Here is a 27,275-nt window from a genome sequence, read left to right as displayed (position 1 = left end):
TGTAGCGTTTTATTTATTTTACACTAATTTATTAACTACTTTTAGATTTGATGTGATGTTATTGAATTATATAGTGCTTTTAAGTCTTCTAAAGGGTAATATATAAAAAGTCTCCTGTTTCTACAAAATATTTAGAAGATACCAACACCACCATTTAAATGCAGGTTTATACACAACTGCAAGCCTCTGGAGGATCCTACAGCTTGAGGTTTGTGGGACTCCAGACACCCTATCAGCTTCAAATACCTGTTTGCTGCTTTGTAATTGCATTTTAGCGGCTGCTCTCTTAATCTGATGAATTTGTCTGGCAGAAACCTTCCTCATTATGCCTTTATCTGCACAAACTCATCTGTGCTCTGAATCAGCCACAAATTTCTTCACAGTACGATGATCATGCTTAAGTTTTTGTGAAATATGAATGTTTTCCTACCCATCTCTCTTTCTCTCTCTCTCTCTCTATATATATATATATGTATATGTGTATTTATATTGTGGATGAATGAATGCATTGGTCGCCTCATTAAATGTATGCTTTTTCTACATGATGTAATATGAAAGTTGAAATCATGAGCAAATCATCTGGCCAGGTTGACAATTCCAAAATGAAGTTCATGTGGCACAGTCCTGGAGAAGCAGCAGTGCCAAGCCAGGTCGCAAACCCGCGACCCCCGATGCAAAATATAGATTTTAAGCCCTATATGTATCCATCAGGATTCACACTCTGACACCATGACTGAGCAGTTCAGTAATATTCAACACTGATGCATATGCTCATTTGCAAAATTAAACATTATGCTTAATCTGTACTATCTCAGATATTGTTTTTATACAGAATGAACCAGCACACCATTTATCATACAATACATAACATGAAACCATCATCCACAGGTATGCACTGTCTTCTTTCTTTTTTGGATGCATTGGTTTGGTCTGGTTTTACTTAGAGGTCTCTGGTTGTGAACACGTTGAATGTACTGGCTATGCAAATCAGGAAATTTTCTGATAGCATAACACTTTTTCTTTTAATTGAACTTTATGTAAATACAAACAAAACAGGCATAATCCAACATCAAGTTATACCAATACAGATCTCAGGCTGAGCATATGTACCTTGAATGCAGAGCTGTCTCAGTCTAGGTGAAACCTTAGAGTGGATAATGTCTTCCTTAACCACTGATCTCAAGGAGGTTAGGATGGCTTTTATCAGCTTGTTAAAAAAAAACATAATGTACATGTTAGTTGACATTTTTCACAAATTGCTCAAAACTTAATAAGTTCCCCTCATCAACCATACAATGAGCAACAGGCCAAACTCCTTTGGAATATCATTCTTCTAAATATACAGATTTGTTCTTTAGGAGCACATATCTATTATTCCATATAGGGGTGTAATGTGGAGTGAAATTCTGTTTATAAATCAACTTCCAGTAGAGCAGGACCTGCTAACTGAAGGCAGAAAGCTTAACAGGAAGTCTGCTGCAATCAAAATCACAACATAATAGAAAGTCTATTCCTCCCATCTACTGGAATATCAAATTGGGAACGATATAGAGTGTCTATAGAATTTCAACCATTTCAATTTAAAAACTCCAGAGTATCAAACTCAATCACATTTCCGCCACCATCCTCATAAGTTTTCAGCATGTCATCTTTCTGATGTACTGCCATTTGTTTCTCCAAATGAACTTGAAGTTGGCTAACATAAAACTACACGGTGTTAAACACCGCGTTTTTAAAACCGGGTCAAATGCCATAATTTCCGGCGTTTCAAAATAAAATGCGGCGAGTGGCGGCGTTTTATTTTGAAACGCCGGAAACCTAGGGCGCTTGGTACGCGAGGACGGCGTAATTTTCCGGCGCTTCACCTTAAGAGCGATTCTTTTCCCGGCGTTTCAGGGGCAGAAAACGTTCACAAAATGGCGAAGTTTAGCACTTTTGGCTCACCATACAAGAAAGCCCTGTAGACGCTTTGTGCATGTGTTATACTTAAGTTGTATTTACCGGTGTAGGTACCTGTTAACGTTACGAAAACATTAACTTGGAAAGACACTGAAGCAAAATACTTCCGCGTTCAGTCGATGTCATTTGCCAGGGCTTCATCTCATTGGTCTTCTTCTGTGCTTGAGTGTTTTCCCGCGCTACTCTCGTCGTTAAACAACATACTGAACTGACAGCGTGTGGCTGGCGTAAGCTAGCAGTTTCTCACAATTTTACGCCTTTAACGGGTTTGTTACCATATAGTTGCAGGCAATGCCGTCTTCGGACTATGACCCGGCCAGTCTGCCGGATTTATTACCCCTGTATTACCGTCGGCTGTTCCCTTTCTCCCAGTATTACCGCTGGCTAAACTACGGTGGAGGTGAGTACACAGATTAGACATAGCTATCCAAACTAGGCAACAGTTATGTTAGCGGACTGCTGTATCAACGGCTTTGTAGTCATTTGAGTGATAAGAGCTCTATGACTGGGTCAGAATGATTAATGTTCACATAAATCCTCTGTAACTTTAGTGCAGAAGAACTACTTTCAGAACAGAGAGTTCTCCTTCACACTCAAAGATGACATCTACGTCCGCTACCAGTCATTCAGCACTCAGGCAGAGCTGGAGAAGGAAATGCAGAAGATGAATCCTTACAAGATCGACATCGGAGCAATATACAGTCACAGGGTGAGCCTACATGCATCTAGTGTTTTCTTACTAATGTCCCTGCAGATAGAGCTGGCTAAATTCTTACCTGTTTGTAACCCGCACAGCCAAATCAACACAATACAGTGAAGTCAGGAACCTTCCAGGCCCTGGAGAAGGAGCTGGTATTTGATATTGATATGACGGATTATGATGATGTCCGGAGCTGCTGCAGGTAAATAAACTTAGCACAAAAAGTAAGGAAATTTGTGTTTGGTAGATTATTTTTTTGTTGTAACAATGCCTCTTGGCAATAATGCTTATACCGTTGGAAATCCTGTTTATTATCATTTTAAATGCTGCCACATTTGTAAGGAACATACATTTGTGGGATGAGCAGCAGAGCTGAGTATGTGGGTTGCGCCCATTAAAGATTTGCCAGATCTTCTCTGCCAATGCCAAACAGCTGATTCTGCCATTGACTCTTGTTTGGTGTTTGGTGGATTTGATGATTGAAGTTTGAAGAAACAAGACATATTGGCAATTTAACAATTTGTTAGAAGCATTAGTAGCGTGTGGAAGAACCATACACAGTCACAACAGCCTGGCACCTCCTCCTCATGCTGGTTACCAGCCTGGTCACACACTGCTGTGGGATGGCATACCATTCCTCAACCAGCATTCGTCGCAAGTCAGCCAAGATGGTTGTGTTGGTCACTCAGCTTGGAGGATAGAGTTTGGTCCCAGACTGGGGAGATATGGGATTTCCACTGGTTGCAGGATCTCGTCTTAGTTTCTCTCTGCATTGAGATTGCCTCAAATGATGACAAGCCTCGTTTTTCCCAGTAAGGGAGATACCGCCCCACACCATCACACTTCCTCCACCAAAAAATGTTACTCTATCGGTGCAGCAATCAGCATAGTGTTCTCCGAGTCTTCTCCACACTTTGACCCTACAATCCAACTGCCGTTGGCAGAATCTAGACTCACCGCTGAACATAACATTCCTCCATATGTTCAGGTTCCAGTGCACGTGTTGCTGACACCAGCGCCTGACATTGATAGGCAGTCATGGCAGGCCTCCTTGCAGCCCTATGAGACCAGAGATTGACTGCCTGCAGTCTGTTCTGTGGGAACTTGACGTTTTGGAAAAATTAGACTTGTGATCATGTGAATACCATCAGGGGGGAGTTTATATGATCTTTTCTCATGAATATGGTAAAGCCCTGTACAACTGAAGGCAACATTGTGTTTTTGTTGCCAAGGTATTAACACAAGTAAATATAAATAATTATTTTAATAATAATTATTAAGGTTTAAATCCTGCTAACTTGACACCTCTTTGTTTCAGTGCTGCAGATATTTGCTCCAAGTGCTGGACCCTGATGACCATTGCCATTCGCATTCTGGACAGAGCTCTCAGAGGTTTGTCTGTCATCAGTTTGTGTCAAATCTGTAAGATTTAGAGACAAAACAATGTGTAGCACTGCTTTTCCTTTATTGTTGTGATATTTTTAGAGGACTTTGGCTTCCAGCACCTGCTCTGGGTTTATTCTGGAAGAAGAGGAGTGCATTGCTGGGTGTGTGACGAAAGTGCCAGGAAGCTCTCTGTTGCAGCTCGCTCTGCTGTTGCAGAATATCTCAGCCTGGTTAAGGTAGCACTATTTAAACCTGATAATTAGATGGTGGATTTATTTATTTGCCTATAACCTAAATCATTTGGATTTATTTGAGATCATCTATTGACTTTAATTATATTTTTATAGGGAGGTGAAGAAACTGTGAAGAAAGTTGTGCTGACAGATCCGATTCATCCTTTCATTAGGTAAGAATCAGACTCTATTCTTAGTTAAGTCCTAATAAAAATCTTTTTGTTGTCATATTTACGCGTTATTTACTATTACTAAGGCTGTCTGTCCCAACAGAGAATCTCTGACTGTGGTGGAGCACTACTTTTCTCGTTATGCGCTGCAGGAGCAGGATATTCTGGGCCGCAGGGAATCTGTAGACAAAGTGCTTGGACTTGTCCCTGAAGATATCCTTTTCATACAGTATTGCATAATTATCTCCTGAACACAGGAATTGGAGCCGATATGATGCAGTATAAGACCTTTACATGTCCTTTAGTTTGTCTAAAAGTCCTGAAACTTCTGTGACTTGACCTTAACTCAGTGCTTACATGTAAGAAAAGAATTACAGCAGCACTTCCAGAATGAGAAGAAACCAGAGAGCCGTTGGAAATTGATCAAGGACCAAGCGAGCAGGAAACAGGTTTTTATAATTCTTCTTTCATCACGCTATGACATTTGTGACACCTTAATTGACTTTAAAATATGATAGCTGAAGGCAATAAAAAATGAACAATCTTCTGTATTTTTTAGTCAACTTCAAAAAAAGGCCAACACTTTGAGAAGGAAATCATGCTGCAGTACTGTTACCCTCGGCTGGATGTGAACGTCAGTAAAGGAGTGAATCACTTGCTAAAGAGCCCCTTCAGTGTTCATCCTAAAACTGGTCAGTATGAGTCTCCTTTAATCAGTTAAGGATGTTGTAAACACACTTTATGAAAATAATTTTGTTTTTGTTCTTCCAGGGCGCATATCTGTCCCCATGGACCTCAAAGAATTAGACACTTTTGATCCCTTTGCTGTGCCCACGATCAGGTAGGATTCAATTCAATGTTTCTTGTGCTGTTGTAAGCAGGCTTGGACTTTTGTAAGAGCACTTTTTTACATTTTTGCAGTTTGATCTGTGAGGAGCTGGATCGAGCCAAGCCAGGTGAAGAAGAGGAGAAATCAGAGGACAAGGAAAATGAGAAGGACGCAGCAGAGAAACGAAAGATCAGAGGTGAATTATGACTCTTTTACTCACACACAGGCGGCCTTTAACTTGTTCTGTTTCATGTAACATCCACACTAAACCCTACATTGAAAATTTTTGGTTTGTCATTTAGGTTATTATTTTTTAGTAGCCCAAAAAAGATGTAAGGTTCATCCTTAATAGTACGGCGTAATATCCAAACCAACCAAAATGATGTTGCAGAAATTATGTTTTAATTCCTGTGATCAGGAAGTGAAAAGCTTTTTAAATGCATTGTTTGATCCAGTGTTGTCTATGGAGCCTAATTCAATAACTCCTGACAGATTAATAACAGAAAATTACTTCAGTTTGTCCAAAAACAGTAATTAACCCTATATAAACTACAAAAGAGCTTGACGATGTGAAAGGCCTGGGCGGTATGGCCTAAAACTCATATCACGGTATTATTATTATTATTATTATTATTTTTATTTATTTATTTATTTTTGCCTTGGACAGTAATGGTATTATATCGCAGTATTACGAAATTAAAAAGAGATAATACTTTTCTTTTTTTTATTGTCTAGTAACGCAGTCCTTACATTTACATGTAAGAAAGAGGAATGGTACATTTTCACAAGATTATGCATAATCAATCATTCCAACAGATCTTTGTGTACATAACTCCAAATTCCAGGTCTTTTTTGACATGCATTTTCTGGACTTTTTTTTTTTTTTTGGCTACTCATAGGAGCCAAGAAAAGGGAACTATTTACATACAGAGAGAAAGTGATACAGAAGAAAAAAGAAAATAAGTAATGATAATGAAAAGAAAAAGGAATAAATAATAATAATAGTCCAATCAAACAAAAGTGGCAGTTTTCATCTTCCAATTTGCAAATAAGAACAATCATCTATTGAGAAGAGGAGAAAAAGACATAATCACTGAAAAATTGCTAAAACCTGCGCTCCCTCACTGTGCAATGGTCACAGAATCAGGTCTCAGAGGCCTATTATGTTGCACCCACTTTGCCCAATGCAATTTAGAGTTTTCCAGTTTTAAATTGACCAAAAAAGTAATCTTTTCCATCTTGTAAATCTCCGTTGTCACATCTATCCAGTTGTTAATTGTAGGTTCAACAGGTGTCATCCATCTTTTAGTAAGAGCCTTCTTACCTGCTGTCAACAAAGCAGCTATCAAATAATTATCCAGATAATACTTTTCAATCCAAATTCAAGTGTAATTTACCCCCCATCCTCTTAAAACAGACCTTTGATGGCATACTCACTTTATATCTGAGCATAGGAACACAGAAAAAATGTTGTTTTTTTTAGTCTCTCTAGGTTTACTTCTGTCTAACTGCACTCCAAGTTTCACATTCACCTCTATCCTGATGAGATGTGTTAAGCTGCTAATGACTTGAATATGTTTTCTACTTACTATTCCTCTAAGAGATAATCGTGTCTTGTTTCCCTCTTATTCTAAGTAATAGCAGAAAGATAATCATTTTAAAAACAGTAAGATTTAAATGGATTACTTATGTTTCCAGATTACAAGAGGACAAGTCTGGCTAAGTATGTTAAATACTTGGACCAGTTCCTGGATGGAATGGCTCGCTCATGGAAAGGAGAACTTCTCAAAAAAAGCGGTGAGTCTGTTTCTTTCTCAGTGAAGTCAGGCCAATCACAAGTTTTCATTATTGTTAGTCTTAATATTTTTCCTTGTACTTTCGTGTAATCAATCTTTCTTCCATCTCTTCTTTTATGTTTTAGATCTTCAAAAGGAATTTTGAACAGGATCAACAGTCAGAAGAGGCCATGTTAATATCTCCCTTATGAGCAAATCTGTTTTTCCCCACCTTATGATACGTTTCTAATCCTCTTCTTACAATATGACTTTCTTAGTAAAATGCTGATATTTTGTTGTTTTCTTCATTGTGCTTTTGTACAGTCTTTGTGAAAATAAATTTGTTATTTCAACACTTTCAAAGTTTTCTACTTAATTATTTTAAAGAATAACAGAAAACTGCATGCATGGAAAAAGTTTACTGTGACCAATGTCAATGTAAGAACATCATTCGCACCAGTATAATGGAAATGGAAATGTATTATAATAATCAAATTTACCCTCAAACCCTCAGTCATTGCCACAGCCTTCATTGAAAGCTTTTAATAAAGCTTCTAATAACTTCATGGTTTTCTCTCTGAACCAAAAGTTGATATGATGCACCCTGTATACATTTGTTGACTATGCATACTTAAAGTTGCAAAAAAGCTAGATAGATACTTTATTGAACTCGAAGGAAATTCAAGAAAAAGGGCAGTATTTTTAAAATCAGTTGCTGAGTTCCTTTGTTACTATATCGCACAGCCGAATCCTAATTTTTTCATCTTAATTGGCATGTTTTCCTTTAGTTTTAATTTCCCCTTTTGATCTTCATTGTATTTTTATTGTTGGATTGAGGTTTTAGAAGTACTTTTTTGGTGTGAATAAGTGCCATACAAATAAACTTCATTTTTGATATTAGAACATTTCTTGCAATCAAGTCATTGCACCTCTGTTGGTGCTAGGGACCACCGTAACTCAAATAGCAACAATTCAGAGTTGTACTGAGTAGAGTGAAATAATTTATCTAAATAACAAGAACAGCAAATTTGATATTTTTGAACTTGCAACTTAACGCAAGGTAACAGAAATGCCATTTTTACATTGCATAGAATGTACAGCTGTATCTTAAAATATTAGAATATCATGAAAACTTCATTATTTGTCTTTGAATTCAAGAATTAAAACTTCCATATATTCTAGATATACCATTACAACTGGAGATATCTAAAGACTTTTGTTTTAATGATGACTACAGCTTAAAGCTCACAAAAATCCACTATCTCAAAATATTAGAAAATCACAAAACATAAGTCCAAAAAGATTTTATAATAAAGAAAGGTTGACCTTCTGGAAGATTACGCTCATTTATGTGCTCAGTAATAGGACAGAGTTCCTTTTGCACAAATCACTGCATCTATGTGATGTGGTATGGAGCCAAGCAGTCTGTGGCACTGCTGGGATGTCGTGAAGCACAGGTTCCTCTGATAGCAGCCTTCAGCTTGTCTGTATTGTTGAGTCTGGTGTCTCTCATCTCCCTCTTGACATTTCCCCAGAGAGTCTCTATGGGGTTCAGATGAGACCAGTTGGCTGGCCAAGCAAACCCAGTAATACCATGGTCAGCAAACCAGTTTCTGGTAGTTTTGGCTTCACTGTGGGCAGGCACCAAGTCTTGCTGGAAAAGTGGCTTACCTTCGTTGTGAAGAGTGACAATGGTTGTCTTCTGGACGAGAGTCAAGTCAGCAGTCTTCCACTTGTTTGGAAGTGTGTTAAGCTGTTATCTAGTTCTGATTAGGTTATGTATTCTCGTCACTCTTTAACCCCTTTTCATCACTGTCTCTGCCCATTTGCCCAAGCCTTTCCACATTTTTACACCATTATCCCATTGTAGCCACTTTTCACAATTTTTCCATTAATTTTGGCTCTTATTGCCTCTATTGACCAGTTTATGCCTCTTTTAATCCATTTTGCCACTCTTTATCTGCTTTTCACCCTTTTCCCTTACATTTATGTACATTTTTTTGTTTCACTTGACCAGTTCTTTGTCCTTTAACCCATTTATGCCACTTTTTAACCACTTTCCACATTTTCCTACCCAATATTTCCCCCCTTTGCCTTGTTTTACCATTTTTTTCCACTTTGATCCCATTGAAGCCACATTTTTGCTGATTTTTGCCTTTTCCCTCAAGTATTTCATAATTTTTCCCTTATAGTTCTTTCAGTTCTTTGTACTTTTTTCTCTGATGTCCAGAAATGTGTGTACATCATGGATTAGATATGAAGTCTGACATTACTTTCTTAATATTTTAGTCCGTTTGCCCATACTCATTGTTAACATTAGTGAAAAAGGGGATTTTAGGTTCAAGAAAAGGGGTTTACATTTTTAATTTGGCTAAATTGTACTACAGGGAAAATAGAATTCATTTTTTTTGTTGCTTTGATAAGAGTGATTATTATTCAGGTTAAAAATAAAATATAGCTATCACAGCTTGACTTTACAATGGACCATGAATTTCCTGATTTCCATAGGCCTCCTATTTGGCTTGGACCCAAAATACTCTCCCCTTTATCCCACTTATGGGGGGCCTTGGTTGTGTGCACTGAACCAGATTGAGAGAATGATTGAAGGAAACTATTGCAAATTAGACTTTTCCACTCTATTTTAATAATTTGAGGTGGTGAATTTTGATTTTCATGAGCTGTAAGCTGATCAACAAAAAGGTCTTGAAATATTCCACTTTGCATGAGATGTATCTTGAATTTATGGCAGTTTAACGTTTTAAAGTAAATCCCGGAAAAAAAAATAAAACTTTATTATGATATTCGAACTGTTTGAGATGTAGCTGTACATTTACAGAGGTTTGACTCCTTAAACATGTTTAATGACCAAATATCACACAAACGCCAACTGTTTTGAGTCGTCAAACAACCCGGAAGCAGAACAATCTGCTCCAAACCGGATATCACTGCGAAGCCGGGGGTCAGAAACTCTCTTACAGCCATCTTGGATATAACGTCCCAAGTCGGTGAGTGTCTCCGTCGATAATCTAATATCATCCAGCCGTTTATCAAATATTTCTGTTTGTACCAACTGTACCATTTGATAGAATAAAAACTGGTCTACTGTTCTGTGTCGCTATTATTAGTATTTGGTGCTTCTATTCAGTGATAAATGGGCCGTTGTAGCGTCGTTACCTGCTCAAAATGGGGGAACATGATGATTACCAGTTTACTCGCAGCCTGTTAGGGCCGCGCTTAACAGTTTGACAAGTTATAGTGTGTTTTCTTCTTTGTCAATAAGCTCTTTGACTAAGTACGTAAAACGGTGATTTAAAGTGGTAGTCTGCTTTCGTTGTTTTTCCATGAACTCCCATTGTTGAGACTGATAAGGCTAGTTAGCTGTCAGAAGCTAGCACTAGCTAATGTTGCTTCAATACATGCTAAGTTAAAGCATGGGCTCCGTCACCTGTTCAGACAGCTATGACAACTGCAAGTCACCGTCTGATAGAGCTAACAACACCTAGCTAACGTGGTGTGCCGCATACATAATCTCACCTTCTCTAGTTTTAAAACCACTGGATGCCATGCTGAGGTTGTTTACTGTGTTTATTTTCCTCAACAGCAACCATGCCCGGTGAAGCCACAGAAACGGTCCCTGTCACCGAGCAGGAGATGCAGCAGCCTCAAGTGGAGACTGGTTCGTATATTTCAGCTACTTTTAAACGTGCATGTGTGACTACATATTAAACAAAGGGTCCTGGCACTCGTAGAAAGTGTTCGTTTTCAGCAAATAGCCTTCTAAGTGAGGTTATCTGTTGATTTAGGAGAGCAGTACTGCATGATCAGCTGAATTTTGGGGTTTGGAGAGTTGACTCAGCTGGTCGCATACTGACTCGATCCAACAGGTGACAGATATTTTGGCTGCCACTATCCATGGGTTGGGACATTTTTAACAGTAGTTTTGCTCTTTTGGGGAGGTTTGCAGTGCTGATATTTCCCTGCTAGTCTCAAAATGAGTGATCCAGGACCCCTCTTTTATTTGCACAAACTCACAATGGTGTTTGGTGAAGTGGCACTGACAACGGGATTTAGCACACAATGCATGGTGTTGAGTGTGATTTTCCCTGTGCACAATATAAACTCACTATGCAGAGACTGAGATTTGGGATCACAGCCATGGCTCCTATACATATGTGTTTTATTTCAAAGATTAACCTTAAGTGTAATGATTCTTTACTCCAAAGTGTTTTATGTAATACTCTACTTAATAAATAGGCAGTTCATGTGCTTAAAATGCGTAATTTCTAATCAAAAAAAATTTCTGCATAGTAAAGAGGTAGTTTGTTGTACATGGGGATCTTTTGACAATAAAAAGTAATAACTGGGTAATGAAAGGCTGCATTGAGCTGAACAGTGTGGTGTCACAGTGACGTCTGATTGGTCAAGCCTGTTAACTGCACCCACGAACATCAGCTTTTGACAATAATACTGACCCATATATTCACAAGTCAATGTATCACGTTATTATTAACAATATAAACTCTACAATAAAGATAAATGTAGAATAAACTAATGTGTATTTTGTGAAAGTTTTGAAAAATAATTTGCTATTGATTTGAAGATGTGTAATGAATTGTAACTTTGCTCTTTGGAAAAATATGCACTCAATCTTAGACATTGCCTTTTTCTACATTTTTTCTTTTTTTGAGTATTTTATGCATCTAATCTTTTATAGTCATGAGTATTAAGATGGCTTCTTGGAATAGATTCTGGTGTAAAAATGCTGGTCTAAGGATTTTGGGAAATGTCAATAGAGGTATTGAATGGGGACGTTAACTTTCAGAACCAGAGCTGTTGGGGAAGTGGACTGTTGCCGTTGAGCTCTATAGATTTGTTTGGTGTTCATTTTTAAAAAACTGTCAGAATGGATGTGTCTGAGTCATAATGGTAAAGCATGGAGTTCTTACATCGGTAAATCACAATTATGTTAGTCAAGATCATTTCTAAAAGATTTTTTCCATACTTTATAAATCATTTTATACATTTGATTGATTTTCTGCATTTCTTTTTACTGATACGAACTTCCAGTATTGTCCTCCTGCCTTTAACTGGATGAAGGTTCTTGTTCAAGAATGGGATAAGAAGTTCTTAGGGAGTTGCACCAGACGGCATCAAAGAAAAAGCTAACAAGCTTGCTCATTAGTCGGTATTCATCCTCCCTTTGAGGTCAAAGACGAAACGGTATCATTGAAACCATATTTATAACGCTTGTGAATCTGTCACTAGTAGGTTAAGCTTGAATCCACATAGGTTCTCATGTAGTGGTAGTTTTGATATTGAATGTAGGCAGTTTGAGCTTTTTAAATTGTTTATAATGCTGAAATGTATTATGAAATAAAGTAACCCAATGTTGTCATTAATTTAAGATTAAGCCATGCACACCTTTTTGAAACTTTTAATCTGAAATACTTAATTTATGAATAGCATTCAAAGTCAAACTTCAGCTTTACTACCAGTGGTTTTCAGGTACAACTGTGGTATGGTGAAGGGATGCACTGGGCAAATACACAAATGAAGAGGGCTTTGTTCTCGTTAGGCTTGTGGGAAGACGTTAAATTTTCTCGTACATTTTGATAACGCGGGCGAGTGTAACCTTGTCACATATGTTATCTCAATATTACTAATATATTATTGTTCCAAGATTTTGTGCATTACCACATTCTTATAAGTCATTAAAATGTATTGAAGTATAATTTATTTGTTTCAGCTATTACTATTATTATTATATTATTTATAACAGTTTGGAAATAAAGTCAGGATCCCACAGACCTTTCAGTGACGCCAGATGAAATGACTTACTAATTAAGGAATTTTAGCAAGTAAATGAGTTAATGGCTTACATTCATGCATTGTCTGCTCTCTTAGAATAGTGATGTCTTTTGACACTAACTTCACACTTAACCACTGCATGGAGGTGGGACACGGGAATCTATTTTTTTCATTAAGTGCACTCAGCACTGTTAGATTTTTAACATGGGAAAACAAGGTTCCTCAGTTCACAAACTCGTTACCCTTCACGTGTGACGCACAGTTTCATTTTAGTTACACACTGAAGTGAAATTTCTCCCAAAACAACTCCTTTAATTGCCCTTCGTCTTGCTTGTTACCCCTGACACCTTTCCTTTGGCAGCTGCAGTATTGAATTCTCCCTCTCCTCCTGATACAACTGATCCCACACTGAGCAAGACGGCCGCTACAGAGAACACTCCAGAAACTTCTGTTCCTGCTCAAGAAATTAGCTCCCCAGAAGGAGCTAGTGTTCAGACTGCTGTTGATCAATCGAATGGTGAAGCTGCAGTCCAAGAAATAACCAAGCAGATAGAAGAGATAACTCTTGTTTCACAGCAAGAGGCAACTCCTGAGCCAGCAGTGGTTCCAGCTGACTTACCAGTTCCTCAAGAGTCTGTGCCCTCTGCTGAAGTTCCTGTGACATCCTCAGAAGAGCCACAAGCTGAAGAAGTAGCAGCTCCAGCACAAGAAGAGCAAAGCACAGAGTCTGTTGTTGTTGCTGCTGAAGAATTGGTCAGCCAAGCCGTTAGCGAGGTCCCTGTCCAAGCAGAGGCTGCTGAAAATGAGCCGGAAGCTGTACCAGAACAAATCCCTGATACGATACCATCTGCTGCTGAAGAATTGGCCAGCCAAGCCGTTGGCGAGGTCTCTGTCCAAGCAGAGGCTGCTGAAAATAAGCAAGAAGCTGTACCAGAAGAGGTCCCTGATGGTACAATACCGTCTGCTGCGGAAGAACTGGCCGGCCAAGTCGTTAACGAGGTCTCTGCCGAAGCAAAGGCTACTGAAGGTGAGCCGGAAGCTATACCTGAAAAAATCCCAGATGATCTGATGCCTTCTGCTGAAGTGGTCAGTTTGATCACTGAAGAGGTTGTAGCCGCTGAGTCCCCAAAGTCCGACGTGGAAAAGGGGAATTTGGAAACTACTCAGGAGGTGTTGAATGCTGAGATCACCATCAACGCAGCAACTCAAAATAAAATACCTGCCAAAGAGGAACCAGTTACACTTCTGTCTAAAGCCATTCATTCAAAGGGGACCTCCAAATCCGATGGCCCAACTCTTTCCACTCACCACCTGTCAGGTTGGTTTATCCTATGTGAACAACTGACACTCATCACTTTGAAACTGTCCTCTTTGATTGGAGGGATATATTTTTCACAAGTGGTTACGCAAGTGGTACAAGTACAAATAAAAAGGTGTAGTCCCAGGGAGATATTAAAATGTTACCTAAATGGCTTAAGGCCTTTCTGTATCAGTCTTTTGGGAGTTTTATGTGAGGGGAGGATCACCATTTTTTTTTTTAATTCTGAACTTCCTACACTTTTCTTAAAAGGGTCGTCATTTTCTTTTATGATCTTTTTAAATTTAACTTCATGTAAAAAATCCAAATGATCAACCTGAGACAAACAAAAGGTGTTTTTGATTTAACTCTGGTCAGTTCCCTCTTGTATCCTAAGTAGGTGTATGAAGCATGTGGGGTAATTCCATTGTGATGTAGTAGTGTACGTATGCATTGCAAGCTTTTCTTCTAAGTGCATCTTGTTTTAACATAGGTTGTGCTTTCTGTGTAGAAGTAATTAGTATTTCTTGTGGGTTTTTGTGGTAGTTGCATCAAACTCTGAAGTTTGGCATATGTGTCCTTTTTCCTAACCTTTTCAAGAAGATTGCACCTTGGTGTGTGATCATTTAACCCGCATGAATTAGAGCTTCCTTTCCTACAAACTTTAAAGGAATATCTTTCTATTCAGCTACACCTCCTGCCCCAGCTTCATCCCAGACTGCAGAGGCAGCTTCAGGCTCTGCAAAACCCAAAGGCAAAGATGCCAAAAGTGCCCAGGGTTCCTCTGCCCCGAAGGCTGTCCCTGGCAGAAGGAAGCGCTCTTCTATGTCTGCCTCTTCATCTTCTCCCACCTCACCAAAATCAGCTACCTCAGCCACCCCCCAGTCCCCTATAGTATCTCCCCTTGGATCCTCACCTGCCAGCAGTCCTGCTAACCGCTTCACACCAAAGGTTGTCAAGGCTGGCAAACAAGGAAAACCAAAGACAGGAGAGGCATTTGTTCCTGCTCCTGTTTCTGCACCTTTGGAGAGCAAAGTAGCGCCAGCAGTGCAAAAACCAGTGGAGTCAAAGCAAACTGTAGTTGAGGCTAAACCTGCCCCAGAGCCAAGCCCACCATCACCTGCTGCTGCTAAGCCTGTTCTGGCCCCAGCTGCTTTTAAAGTCACCTCAAAGCCTGCAGTGGCTGCTCCAGTTTCATTTTCTGATGCTCTTGATTCTAGCCCTCCCAAACCTGTTGAAGTTAAGGTAGCTTCACCAAAAGCTACCCCTATTATTGCGGCTCTTGATGATGAGCTCCCCCCACTTATCCCACCTGAGAAGCCAGTTAAGATGCCGGTAATTGTACCCCCTCTTGATAGCATCAAAGCTGAGGCTGTGGTGAAAACCCCACCTGCTCAAGGTGCTAAAGTAATTGGTGAAGTCTTGGCAGAGGCTCCTAACCCAGTTATTGAAGCAAAGCCTGTCCCTGTTGAAGCTTTGAAGCCAGTGGAAAAAGCTAAACCTATGCCTGTTGAGGTTCCCAAGCCAGTTGTAGAGGCTAAACCTGCTCCAGTTGAAGTTCCCAAGCCAGTTGTAGAGGCTAAACCTGCTCCAGTTGAGGTTCCCAAGCCAGTTGTAGAGGCCAAACCTGCTCCAGTTGAGGTTCCCAAGCCAGTTGTAGAGGCCAAACCTGCTCCAATTGAGGTTCCCAAGCCAGTTGTAGAGGCTAAACCTGCTCGAGTTGAGGTTCCCAAGCCAGTTGTGGAGGCTAAACCTGCTCCAGTTGAGGTTGCCAAGCCAGTTGTGGAGGCCAAACCTGCTCCTGTTGAGGCTCCCAAGCCAGTTGTGGAGGCCAAACCTGTTCCAGTTGAGGCTCCCAAGCCAGTTGTAGAGGCCAAACCTGCTCCAGTTGCGGCTCCCAAGCCAGTTATGGAGGCCAAACCTGCTCCAGTTGAGGCTCCCAAGCCAGTTGTGGAGGCCAAACCTGCTCCAGTTGAGGCTCCCAAGCCAGTTGTGGAGGCCAAACCTGTTCCTGTTGAGGCTCCCAAACCAGTAGCCACTGTGAAGGTTGCAGAGCCTGTTACCAAGGCTGAACCTGCTGAGGCTGCCAAGCCAACCAAACCCGCCTCTGAGCCTTCACCTGCCCCATCAAAGCCTGCTCCAGTTGAGCCCACTGTTCCGGCCCCAGCTCCTCGTAAACTCACATTTGCTGAGGCAGTTGCGGCACCTGCTCCAGTAAAACCTGCAGCAGAGGTAGTTAGTAAAACTCCTGAGCCTGTCTCAGCACCCAAACCTGCCCCCACTCCTGCTAAAACCCCAGCCAAGGTGGAGCCTGTGATCAAGAACGACAAGGGTATTTCTTTCTTTCCCTCTCCTCTGTGTGCCTTCTGTTTTTCCAGCTTCTTCTTCTCCAAGGGAACTGCTCAGATATTAAGATCTGACTCTAGAAAGAGTTGAAGGTTGCAAAGTAAAAATTAGTTTTGCTGTTGATTACAAAATGTCCCTCATGTTATAAGGTGTTTAATTGACTTTAGGGATGAATAAGTCAACTATTTTGCAAACTGTGGGTCATTTTGTACATTAACATTAAGATGAGTAATGGGATATGGTTTCATATGGTAAAACATTGGTGCTATTGTGTACTTGAGTATTTAGAAGATAACCATGTTAAACCATGATAGCCATCAAAGTTCATCTGACATTTTCAACATTACGAGTATGTATTTCCTCACAGGTTACTATATTTTGAATCACTATTAACTGACCTTTTTCATTCTCCAGGATTGATGCAGCTTAATTTCACAATAACTAGCTACTGTACTGATGCATAACTAAATTCTGTTTTCTGCTGCTGATATCTGTAGGATCCGGCACTGAGTCAGACAGCGATGACTCAGTCCCTGAGCTGGAGGAACAGGACTCTGCACAGACACAGACACAGCAAGCTCAGGTGAGAGCCCAGTTCAAAATATTGTACCCACTGTCCGCCTGAGGTAAAAGAACATTTTGAAACATCTGCTGCCTAAATAAAATTTTATGTGCAGCTATTTGTTTCTCCAGTCTTCTGTGATGATAAACTAAGTGACTTTCGTTCTTCTGAATTTAATGAAGCCAGCCTTTACATCCTGAGAAGGAAGTGTTCCAGTGCTTAACACTACATTTTTGTGTCTGTTTACATTCAGATTCTTCCAGTTCATTTATCTTATAATGTAAAAATGTCTTCTCATAGCTTGCAGCAGCAGCAGAAATAGACGAGGAACCTGTCAGCAAAGCCAAACAGAGCCGCAGTGAAAAGAAGGCACGAAAGGTAATTATTTCAGTGTGCTATTTATGTCACTTATTATGTTTACAGAAAAGACTGCATTTGTAAAATGACCTGTTTTTGCAGGCAATGTCAAAGCTTGGTCTCAGGCAGGTAACAGGGGTCACCAGAGTCACCATTCGCAAGTCAAAGAACATCCTGTTCGTCATTACCAAACCAGACGTCTACAAGAGCCCAGCATCAGACACATACATCGTCTTCGGCGAAGCTAAGGTAGGTCTAGTAATAACAGTTTGTCCCAGAATTTTTTTTCCCCCCTGGAAGGCAGAATAATTATCTTAAGATTGAAGTAAAGATAAGTGGAGGTGTTCAGAGTTGGTATACAATGCCCAAATGTTGATTTTTTTTCTTTTGTGCTATAGATCGAAGATCTTTCCCAGCAAGCCCAGCTGGCAGCTGCCGAAAAGTTCAAGGTACAGGGAGAAGCCGTATCAAATATCCAGGAAAACACACAGACGCCAACAGTACAGGAGGAGAGCGAAGAAGAAGAGGTAAGACATGAATATGGATAAACGTGATATGGGAACGTTTTAATCATGTAAGCTATAACGTATATCCTTGGTGTGTTTTTATAGGTTGATGAGACCGGAGTTGAGGTCAAAGATATTGAACTCGTTATGTCGCAAGCCAACGTGTCGCGGGCGAAGGCTGTACGCGCCCTGAAAAACAACAACAACGACATTGTCAATGCTATTATGGTAAGACACCAGATATCTTTTTCTTTATTGGGGAGGTTTGTGCAAATCTCCGTAGAAACATGTATTATCATAGAAACCTCTTCAGTGATGATTAATACAGTGACTTTCGTTCTTCTGAGTTTACTGAAGCCAGCCTTTCTGTCCTGAGAAGAGATTTCAATTAAAATCAAAGGGAGAAGTCCTTCATACATGCATCTAATACACTTTCTTCTGTTGTCTCTGCAGGAGTTGACAATGTAATGGGACCCTGGCAAAGGGGTTGAAGAAAGGTTGCTGATTTAAGCTCGTTTATACAATTTATACCCAAGATGGAAATAAAGTTGTGGCTTGATGAAATGAAATTTCGATGCGGTTGCCTTTTTTGTCTGTTGAGTTTAAACTACGCTGAAGTAAGTCAGAGAAATTATTTTAAAAGCCTGTGTTTTGCTAGAGTTGTACCCTATAAAGACTTGAAGGATCAAGGGGAAAATTTTCTTGAGTTTTGTTTTTGGTTCAACTTAGGAAGCAGCAGTGGAATCAAATGTGCATCCAAACCCAAAGACTATAGGATACACCAGCAAATAACCAGTTAAATATTAATCAGTTAAATTAAGAGTTTGTGGAATTTGAACATTTAAAACAAATGTAGGAATGAATCTGAAGGCTTTTGTGGTGATTAAAGTGTAAAACTGCTACAGAAATGTATCATTTGTTGGGCTATCATTTCATTTTTTTGAGTTCAATGATGTTATCTGCTTGGTAAACCCTTATTTTTTATTTAATTCCTCAGTGAAATGAAATGGGATGGGCTTGACTAACTCCTACCTGCCCTACAATGCATTATAATCACACCTGCCATTTCAGAAACACAGAATGAGACATCACTTCAGTACCCAGGCTTCTCATTTTTCAGCTTTGATGCTTTATGGTCCCAAAGTTTCTCATCTTCTGTTTTGGAAATATGAGCAAGCCCATCTGGAACTGCAAAACCACATATTCTTCATTGTTAGCCCCATCCTATAGTTACTCTTGATTAATTTAGACTAGGCTGGTAATCTGTGTTCAAGAACTTTAGCAACATTAGTTTGGGTGTGGTAATAAGCACTACTAATCTTATGACTCCCAGTATATTGAGTTGAGTAATTTCATTCAGCTTAACAAGCAGATAAACTAATGCCACACCCTGAAAAACCTGTCCATTTTGGAGATGGTCCAGGTGTGCAAAGCTGAATTAATTTTTAGTGCACTCTGTTGTACTGGTTTGGTAATTTCAATTCATAACATGAAAAGGCAAAAAAAAAAAAAAGTGACAGTCAAGTCAGTTAATTTCTGTTCCTCCAGGGTTTTTTTTTTTTTTTTTTTACAGTTTTGATAAAAAATACTACTAATGGAATTAGGTCATTGTAAAGTTGAAATTTTAACTCATTACATGCTAGTTTTTATCATTTACCCTGAATTAACATTTGATTAAAAGAAAAATTGAAACATTTTCCAAATACTAACATAAGAAAAATATTTTTTCCACTCTTTTAAACCTAGTCTGACATGGGTTGAGGAGATTTTGATGAACGTTTTATAGCAGTGTAAAAAGGTGTATTATTCTGTTGAAATTCAAACTTCAGTGAAACACTAGTCATCTGTGCTTAATAATGAAGATGGCAAATGATCAGAACCAGACTGAATACAGAAAATAAAACTTAAATGACCGAAAATGATCAGGACAGCATGAGCTTTAAATATTTCTGCTTTTTTGTTTTATTTGACATGAATGTGATGTTTGGTACAGTGGCCTGGAGGTGTGATAGAAAATTACAACGTCTGAAATACTTTTACAAAGCTTGAAACAAATGTACATTTACCAAAACATTTTTACATTTTGAAAAATACATTCAGGTAAAGATTTACAAAGTAATTATTAAACTGTAAATAATTACAAAGCCTGAGATCCTCATAAAACTCGAAGCAATTTTAGAAAGTCTATTTCAAAATAACAAAATTGGAAACATTTTTAGAATACTTGAAACCAATTTACTACATATGCTACAAAATTGCAAAGTCTTAAACATTTTTCCAATGCTTGAGTCACTGGTCTCTTGCATTTGGTGCATTCCCTTTCTGTAGAATACCATTGTTTTTAAATTTAAATTAAAGTAGTAAACGGTTCTACAACTTTTTGATTTGTCTCAGTTCATTTATTTTGTAAAAGAAATTAAGTGTAGTTTATTTTTTAAGTTTATTTCTTTAAATGTAAGTTTTTCAGACTTCATCATTTTGTTCCTGCGTTTGTACATTTTCTTCAAGTTTTGTAAAAGTGTTTCAGATATTGTAATTTTGTAAAATTCTTTTGGCTAATGTTAGTTTGTTCAATGAAGTATAAAAATGTTTTCCATCAATTTTAATTTGTTATGAGTTTTGTTAAAGTGTCTCAGACCTTGTAATTTTGTTTTGTGTTTCCAGGCCACCGTAGTTCAACACTCAAATACTCAGTGAAGAATGGCCAAGAAAGTCATTTAAATGCTATTTTCACACCATACATTCAAAATGAATGAGATATACACCTTGAGATTAATTGCCAACATAGAAGGCTTTCTTTAAAGGGTTTCATCTTACGTTTGATGATAATAGATATTTTGAATTTAAATAGTTAGGAGCAAAAGAATACACGATTTTTTTTTTTCAAGTATGGACCCTCATATATTCATGGAGTAAAGAGAGGTTTTTAATACCTACAACTGAGGGTTTCTATTCCTTTGCATTTTTAGCTGTAGGTCAGACGAAACAGTACATTGGTATACACTTTCTGGCGGTGGCTAGATGTGATGGACAAAGTTCTGGGATTGTTATAAGGACATATGTTATTTTTATCTTAATCAGTCACTTCTTGTTAGTGTTGTTTTTTTTAATAGCTTAAGACTGTTAAGCCATGTGCACATGCATGACTCAAAAATGTAAAAACAACAGTGTTTGTCTGGACATCGCCATGAGCCCTGGTTATAAGTGTGTTCTCTTCTCAGCATACAAACAATGAATGTTCAGTCAGTGATGAGGTTATCTGAGGTACCCAAACTTCGTAGTACAGTAAATCACATTAACTGTGGTCGGCAGCAGATTAGACAGTGCCTCCTTCACATCACCCGCAGCTGTGGATGAAAGCTCTAGAAACGTCGACTACGCTCCAACTACGTCACGATGACATTCACATCGTTTGATACGCAAGGAGAAGCGAAGTAATCTGGAGTCCACAGGCTAGAGGCGTTTGCATTGCATTGCATTGCTTGTTTGTGTGCAGCGTTACCCCTGTTTTCAGGCATTACCATTATTTTTCTCAAGACATTTTTACTTTACTAAAAAGGAGCTCACTTCACGTGGAGACATGTAAGTTAAGGAAAGTTTATTTAAGGCCATAGCGGTGGGAATGAGAGACAGTACAACCTGCTTAGCTAGTCAGCGTTAGCCGTGAGTGAACATGCTTTTTCAGAGGCGGGAGGTTGGCCTCGCCTCAGTAAACTGTAAGCTAACGGTACCTTACCATCTATATTGAAGCATTTAGCTTGATAAAAAGGCGAAACTTATCAGTGTGGTAATTATAGTAGATCTGATACCATGGCTTTATGTGTAAACACTGTTCACTTTAGCCCACGGGATGAATCAGGCGCACCGCATGGCTCCATTAACGTAGTGGCTAACGTCAGGGTTGTTAGCTTGACTAGCTAGCAGTGTGTTCAATGAACGACTTCATTGGGGTGGCTGTTGTGAGATTAGCATTACTTGAGAGGCAGCAGTCTTAAATGAAGCATTTTTAAAAATATTCTGTGACTCGAGTGTAAAATTATGGAACAAACAGCAGTTGGTGAAGGATTGTTACACAGTTGTAAACAGCGTAAAGTCATTATTTATATGTAACGGTTCCTATGACTCCTTCAGTTGGTCTGTGATAATTCTTAAGAGGATTTGGATAACAAGGCCATCCGTTAAATGGAATAGGAAAACGGTAAACGCACATGCCAACCATGTTTTTAACCTTACATAAAATACCAATAATCAGAGTGAGGTGTCATTGATTTGATGTCACAGCTACATCTGCCATGGACGGCTGTAATCCACTGTGGGAGAACATTTGATGGTAAACTTCAGAAGGCAGGGCAACTGGGACTTCTTTAAAACATGGCTTTCGAGTGTGTCAGTGCCATAGAAAATATTAGTCCAAGGCACCAAATAACTTAGAGGGTAGTAAAAAAAATGTTCAATTACAAAAATTTCATGCGCATCCCTGCACACATTTACATCACATTTCTTCGGTTTAGACAGCGCACTCTCTCTCTTTGGGCTGAAAATATGGTGAGATCTGTAGTTTTTTGAAGGCTTAGCTTAGGTATTTATTGATACTGTTAATCATAAGATCAGTTGCATTGTTTTAAAACTAGTGCTATGGGTAAGTATCACAATTGCCAAACTTTTGACCCTTCATACATTCAAGACTTTTATTATTCACATATGTTTCACTATTTAAGCGTCTTGATACAAGAGCTTTCTGTGTAACTGGATGCGGTGTGGCAACCTGACCCAAAGGCAGTTTGGTGGCAAGCTGTTTTGCCTGAATACTAAACCATCTGTCACACACACTTGTGAACTGTGTTAATGTATTTTTAATGTAAGAAGTATATGTGATGAGTTGTACTCATACACTAACTTTAAGTGGATATGGTTTTATTGTTTTATCATTTAACATTTGGCAGCAAGTTGCATCCTAAGCTCTGTACCTTATTGTTTACATGTACTTGATACTTGATATTCATATGTCTGTTTCCTCACAGGCATCCAGCAACTGCCAAATGGTACGACAGGAGGGACTTCGTTTTTATAGAGTTTTGTGTAGCCGACAGCAAAGATGTTAAAGTCAGTTTTGATAAGACCAAGTGTGGTTTCAGGTATGTTTCCTTTGTTCCGGTTGTCATCTTTGGTAACTTGTTCTTTTGTTTTATGCTCTTGCCAGCTATGAATCATATCTTATATGGGTTTTATTTTTTACAGTTGTCTTGGCGGAACTGATAATGTCAAACATGAGAATGAAATAGACCTTTTTGAAGCCATTGATGAAAATGTAAGTGACTCCTGTCTGAAACTGCCCTTTGACAAATAGTTGAAGTAGTCTTTAAATTGTCATATTCATGTATTTTTATCTGTACTCAGGAATCCAAACATAAACGCACAGATCGCTCAGTGTTGTGCTATTTACGAAAAGCACAACCAGGGAAAGCATGGCCAAGGCTAACGAAAGAGAAGGCTAAGGTTGGTAAAACGCAAACAAACAGTCTTTTAATAGAAAGGAAAGTTTACACCATAACATTTAGAAGACCATTAAAATGTCATAACATTTTTAAAACCTTTAATGAGGAACCCATTGTGTACTTGCAGCTGAGTTGGCTCAGTGTTGACTTCAACAACTGGAAAGACTGGGAGGATGACTCAGAAGATGAGATGGGCAACTTCGATCAATTCTCAGATGTAAGTCCATACACTGACAAGTAGATCTAAATTAATTAATGTTTAAGATGCCTACAGTTGATATGGTTAAGAGAGATGTGCCAAATCTTGAATCTGATTTGAAACCTTTGTCAAATGCACAGACAGGCCCTCATGATTCAACACACAATGTAACTCCAGTGTTGAAATACAAATGGAAAATAATGTCTGTCTAAAAAGAGAGTGCAGAACATTTTAAAACACCTTTTCTTCTCTTAAAGAGAGATCCAAATTAAATGTATATTTAACATTTTTTAAATGGTTAATTTTATATAAAAGCAGAATATTAAACACCTTTTTGTTTAAAAACTGGCTTACCAATAGGAGTAAGTTTTTATTTATGAAAGGCAAGCCCCTCAGTGTGATTAATGTCTAAGTAAGAAAAAATGTTCAGTCATGTTCTACTTCTTTTCCATCTGATGTGCACTATTGGACAATAGCAGAATTTTAAACTTTAATTTGATAATAACAAACCGCAAGAAATATAGATACCCGTTTTGATACCACAGTAGCACAAATAGTAATACTAGACATCCAATATTGGGTAATTTGTTTTTATTAACAAATTTTAAAAGTCCTCTTGATTGCACAAAAATTTTGGCAATGTTCAGTAACCAATTGTGGCAAAAGTTTGGTAGCGATAAGACAATGTACTGGAGTTCATCTGCAAATTCTGATGCATTCATTCTTCTATGCATCTATCTCATCAGATGTAGTTATTAAGGCTTTGACATTTTGATACTGTTGTTCATGAAAAATAGTGATATTAAACAAGTACTAAGGTGTGGAGATTTTAGACAACCTTTGTTGCCATCTATAAACATTAAATGATCAAACATTACTATGAGAGTGGGAGAGGAAATATTTGTAAATTCACTAAGTTGAGGTACCAGAACACGAATCGAGTCAAGTTACTACAAATTAGTGCTGACCATTCATCTATTCTTCTTCCTCTCAACTTGTCTCACTTCACCTATAATTGCATCATTCTATGTGCCAGCATGACAAATCTGATTGACCTATGGACCAAAATTGAAGTTGTAATGAATGGGATTTGTCTGTTGCTCTTTGCAAACACCAGTCAAACTGATGCCCCTCCTCCCTGGTTCTACAGACAGAGAAAGAAAAAATATAGCAAAGTTTTCTAGAGGGAGAATAAAAAGGAGACTTTGAATTAGGAGGTGAATGTGAGAAAATTAATTTGTTTAATGTCTCTCTTTAGTCATTCTGTTGGCTGAGACTGATGCAGCAGTTCCAAAAGGTTGACGCCCAGAAACATCCTTTACTCAGCAAATCAAAAAAAAAAAAAAAAAAAAAAGCAGAGGGCTGAGACTCTGTAGATACAGCGGCTTTCAGATGATTTTACTTGGCCTTATGTTAGGACTGAGAGATTTTTTTCCTACTCATAGCTGAAACCTTTGTCCATCTTTGAGTGTTTAGTGTTGTCTTATTGAAGCAGTACGTTTGGAAAAAGACTTTAATATAAAGAATCAATTTGCTAAACTTTTTTTTATGTATTTACAGATGATGAACAACATGGGAGGTGACGATGACCTCCCTGATCTAGACGGTGCAGATGATGTAAGAATATTTTTCTTCATTCAGTTTCTGTTTATTAGCTTTATAAAAACTGATCATGGAGCAGTGTTAATCATTATCAGTATGTATTTAGACTGTACTCTTTCTTTTCTATGATTTTGTTTTATTTAACAGCTCAAAATGTCTCTTTTTTTCAGGATGATTCTGCAGATAGCGATGACGAGAGTATGTATTGATGAGCCATTCCTTTGAGATTATGGCTACCAATTACATAAATGAATTTTCTTTTTATTGACCTCCTGCTCCACTTTATCTTTCAGAAATGCCAGATTTGGAGTAGAAGAATTTAAGACTCTGGGGAGGAAATGGAGGAACTTAAGGCAAAAGGAATCATAACAAATGTATATCTTGAAAATCGAAGGCAGTGACAAACCAACTGTACATATGAGTCAGTAGCCATATTTAAATCCATAGCCTCAGCTCCAAACTGATCAGTCCACTGAAGGTTGATATGCATGGTATTGTACAGAGCAGCTATCTCCACTTCCATTTGCTGTACTGCACCTTTTTGGGTATCTTGTTTTACTGTTAAATATTACAAGAAAGCACACATTATTTGTTGGAAAACGCTGTATAGTAGTCCTCAAATGAGCAATACGTGTTAAGAGAAAATTTGTTTTCTGATGAATTGTGGTTCAGAATAATTAGGCCCACCCTGTTCCTGAAACTGTATTGAGTAAGGTGACCAGTGTAGTTTTATTTTATGATTGATGAAGACACTATATATGTACATCAGAAGAATTAGATGCATTTACTGATTGGATTCCTCTAAAGCCTTCCATGTGCCGTGAATTAGATATCCAGGAAGCTGGTCTTTGTTTCTTGTGGCTTAACCTTCCAGCTTACGTGTCTCCCTCCACTTTTTTGTTCAACATTTATCAATTGGAATATTCTGAAATTACTATAGAGAGTGTTGCATTTTCTGGGTCACGAGCCTTATTTGTAATCTGTGTAAATTCAGCACATTACATATTTCAAAAGTTCCTCTCTGTACCCACCTAACATGCACACATTCATGTTAGGCTGCAGAAGTAAGGTGAAACGTCCCGCATCTGATAATGAGGCTTGAAGCTTGGGTGGACCTCAGCACCATGTGGTTTGTTGCTATTCTCCAGGTTCTTTCCTTTTTGTTCATTCACCTAGAATGATCCTCCCTGGTAAGGGAGTGTTGGGACATTAGGCGACGTGTGATGACCAAATTATATTTGCACTGTCAATAAATGTAAGGGGAGACAAATGGTGATGATTAACAGTGAAAATTCTTTTTTTATTGTCTACATCTTTCTAATAAACTGTTCAAGAATCATTTTAAATGCCTTTATCTTCATTTTTGTTTTTACCTATCTTTTACGTATGTTCTGCCTTTGTTTTTCATTAAATCAGATATACCCTTACATCTGGAATATAATTAACAAATGTAATAACTTCAAAGATTAAACTATTTTAATTAAGTGATTATATATGAACACAATATATATTCACTAAGATATATGTTCAAAAAAACTGGCTGTTGAGAAGATAAAAGCTGTGTATTGTTATTGAAATAAACATGAACCTATTTTTGTAATATATACATTCAAAATGGAACAACAACATTGTTTTTAAGATGCATCATTCACCTTTGTGCTTTTAAAACTCGGAAATACATTTTAAATTCTTTAAAACAGCTGAATGTTTCGGCGCTAGGACCCAGGAAACCTCCTGAATCCTCGGCCCAAAAAATTAGCATACTTCCTCTTTAGGCCTTATTTCCTCCATTTCGTTTCCGTAAAGATCACTGATATATACAACAATTGTTTCCTGTTGTAACCAGAAAAGTTGTAAAAATAAAATACAGGTGTTGATTTGAATTTCATTTGCCTGCTTTCTTACCGATCTCTTAACCATATCAAGGTACCCTAAACACCCTAACTTTGAAAAGGGACAGTCGTGAAGTTGGGGCACTTTGTTTATGATAGTAATAAAACGTAACTTGAACAAAGTTACGAGAAGAAACCGCTCTGAGGTGAAGTTTGAAG

General features: G+C 38.3%; 3 protein-coding genes and 2 non-coding genes across 7 annotated transcripts; all 5 read left to right on the top strand.

The window, feature by feature from the left end:
• The first annotated feature begins 1,866 nt into the window (after positions 1-1,866).
• On the top strand, positions 1,867-7,405 carry prim1 (DNA primase subunit 1). The gene is made up of 13 exons (XM_041799624.1): positions 1,867-2,359; positions 2,511-2,668; positions 2,755-2,861; positions 3,978-4,051; positions 4,145-4,281; positions 4,393-4,451; positions 4,552-4,661; positions 4,806-4,897; positions 5,008-5,140; positions 5,220-5,289; positions 5,370-5,473; positions 6,976-7,074; positions 7,199-7,405. Exons 1-13 carry the CDS (start codon positions 2,251-2,253, stop codon positions 7,216-7,218), a joined length of 1,272 nt encoding a protein of 423 aa, XP_041655558.1. The 5' UTR covers positions 1,867-2,250; the 3' UTR covers positions 7,219-7,405.
• A 2,571-nt stretch (positions 7,406-9,976) lies between these two features.
• naca (nascent polypeptide associated complex subunit alpha) lies at positions 9,977-18,497 on the top strand. Of its 3 annotated transcripts, XM_041798480.1 has the most exons (9): positions 9,977-10,057; positions 10,654-10,728; positions 13,222-14,178; positions 17,001-17,086; positions 17,366-17,443; positions 17,525-17,671; positions 17,821-17,949; positions 18,034-18,156; positions 18,382-18,497. In XM_041798480.1, exons 2-9 carry the CDS (start codon positions 10,659-10,661, stop codon positions 18,394-18,396), a joined length of 1,605 nt encoding a protein of 534 aa, XP_041654414.1. In that variant the 5' UTR covers positions 9,977-10,057; positions 10,654-10,658; the 3' UTR covers positions 18,397-18,497. The 3 variants fall into 3 exon arrangements, with proteins under 3 accessions (XP_041654414.1, XP_041654416.1, XP_041654413.1); XM_041798482.1 differs by lacking the exon at positions 13,222-14,178; XM_041798479.1 differs by lacking the exons at positions 13,222-14,178; positions 17,001-17,086; positions 17,366-17,443; ... (2 more) ...; positions 18,034-18,156; positions 18,382-18,497 and adding an exon at positions 14,846-16,993.
• On the top strand, positions 17,197-17,270 carry LOC121518230. Its single transcript, XR_005992633.1, has one exon. It is a non-coding gene; the product is annotated as a small nucleolar RNA SNORD59 (small nucleolar RNA).
• Positions 18,235-18,308, top strand: LOC121518238. The gene has a single exon (XR_005992641.1). It is a non-coding gene; the product is annotated as a small nucleolar RNA SNORD59 (small nucleolar RNA).
• Positions 18,498-21,339: 2,842 nt separating the features above from the next.
• ptges3b (prostaglandin E synthase 3b (cytosolic)) lies at positions 21,340-26,563 on the top strand. Its single transcript, XM_041800333.1, has 8 exons — positions 21,340-21,510; positions 22,950-23,063; positions 23,167-23,236; positions 23,326-23,424; positions 23,551-23,640; positions 25,183-25,239; positions 25,395-25,422; positions 25,518-26,563. Coding segments are annotated over exons 1-8 (480 nt in total). The 5' UTR covers positions 21,340-21,508; the 3' UTR covers positions 25,538-26,563.
• The last annotated feature ends 712 nt before the right edge of the window (positions 26,564-27,275 follow it).

The sequence above is a fragment of the Cheilinus undulatus genome, linkage group 11 (genome assembly GCF_018320785.1).
Source record: "Cheilinus undulatus linkage group 11, ASM1832078v1, whole genome shotgun sequence".
Classification (NCBI taxonomy): domain Eukaryota; kingdom Metazoa; phylum Chordata; class Actinopteri; order Labriformes; family Labridae; genus Cheilinus; species Cheilinus undulatus.
Note: the sequence above shows the minus strand (reverse complement) of the source record. Positions and strands in the feature narration are given on the sequence as shown.

What these genes read in the sequence shown, in the direction of transcription:
- naca (XM_041798479.1), top strand. Translation starts at nt 10,659, where the DNA reads ATGCCCGGTGAAGCCACAGAAACGGTCCCTGTCACCGAGCAGGAGATG. An exon ending in GCAGCCTCAAGTGGAGACTG is followed by an intron (nt 10,729 to 14,845) that starts GTTCGTATATTT and finishes CTTTCTATTCAG; the next exon opens with CTACACCTCCTGCCCCAGCT.
- ptges3b (XM_041800333.1), top strand. An exon ending in AAGACCAAGTGTGGTTTCAG is followed by an intron (nt 23,064 to 23,166) that starts GTATGTTTCCTT and finishes TATTTTTTACAG; the next exon opens with TTGTCTTGGCGGAACTGATA. An exon ending in ATCTAGACGGTGCAGATGAT is followed by an intron (nt 25,240 to 25,394) that starts GTAAGAATATTT and finishes TCTTTTTTTCAG; the next exon opens with GATGATTCTGCAGATAGCGA.
- prim1 (XM_041799624.1), top strand. Translation starts at nt 2,251, where the DNA reads ATGCCGTCTTCGGACTATGACCCGGCCAGTCTGCCGGATTTATTACCC. An exon ending in GCTTGGACTTGTCCCTGAAG is followed by an intron (nt 4,662 to 4,805) that starts ATATCCTTTTCA and finishes CTCAGTGCTTAC; the next exon opens with ATGTAAGAAAAGAATTACAG. An exon ending in CAGTGTTCATCCTAAAACTG is followed by an intron (nt 5,141 to 5,219) that starts GTCAGTATGAGT and finishes TTGTTCTTCCAG; the next exon opens with GGCGCATATCTGTCCCCATG.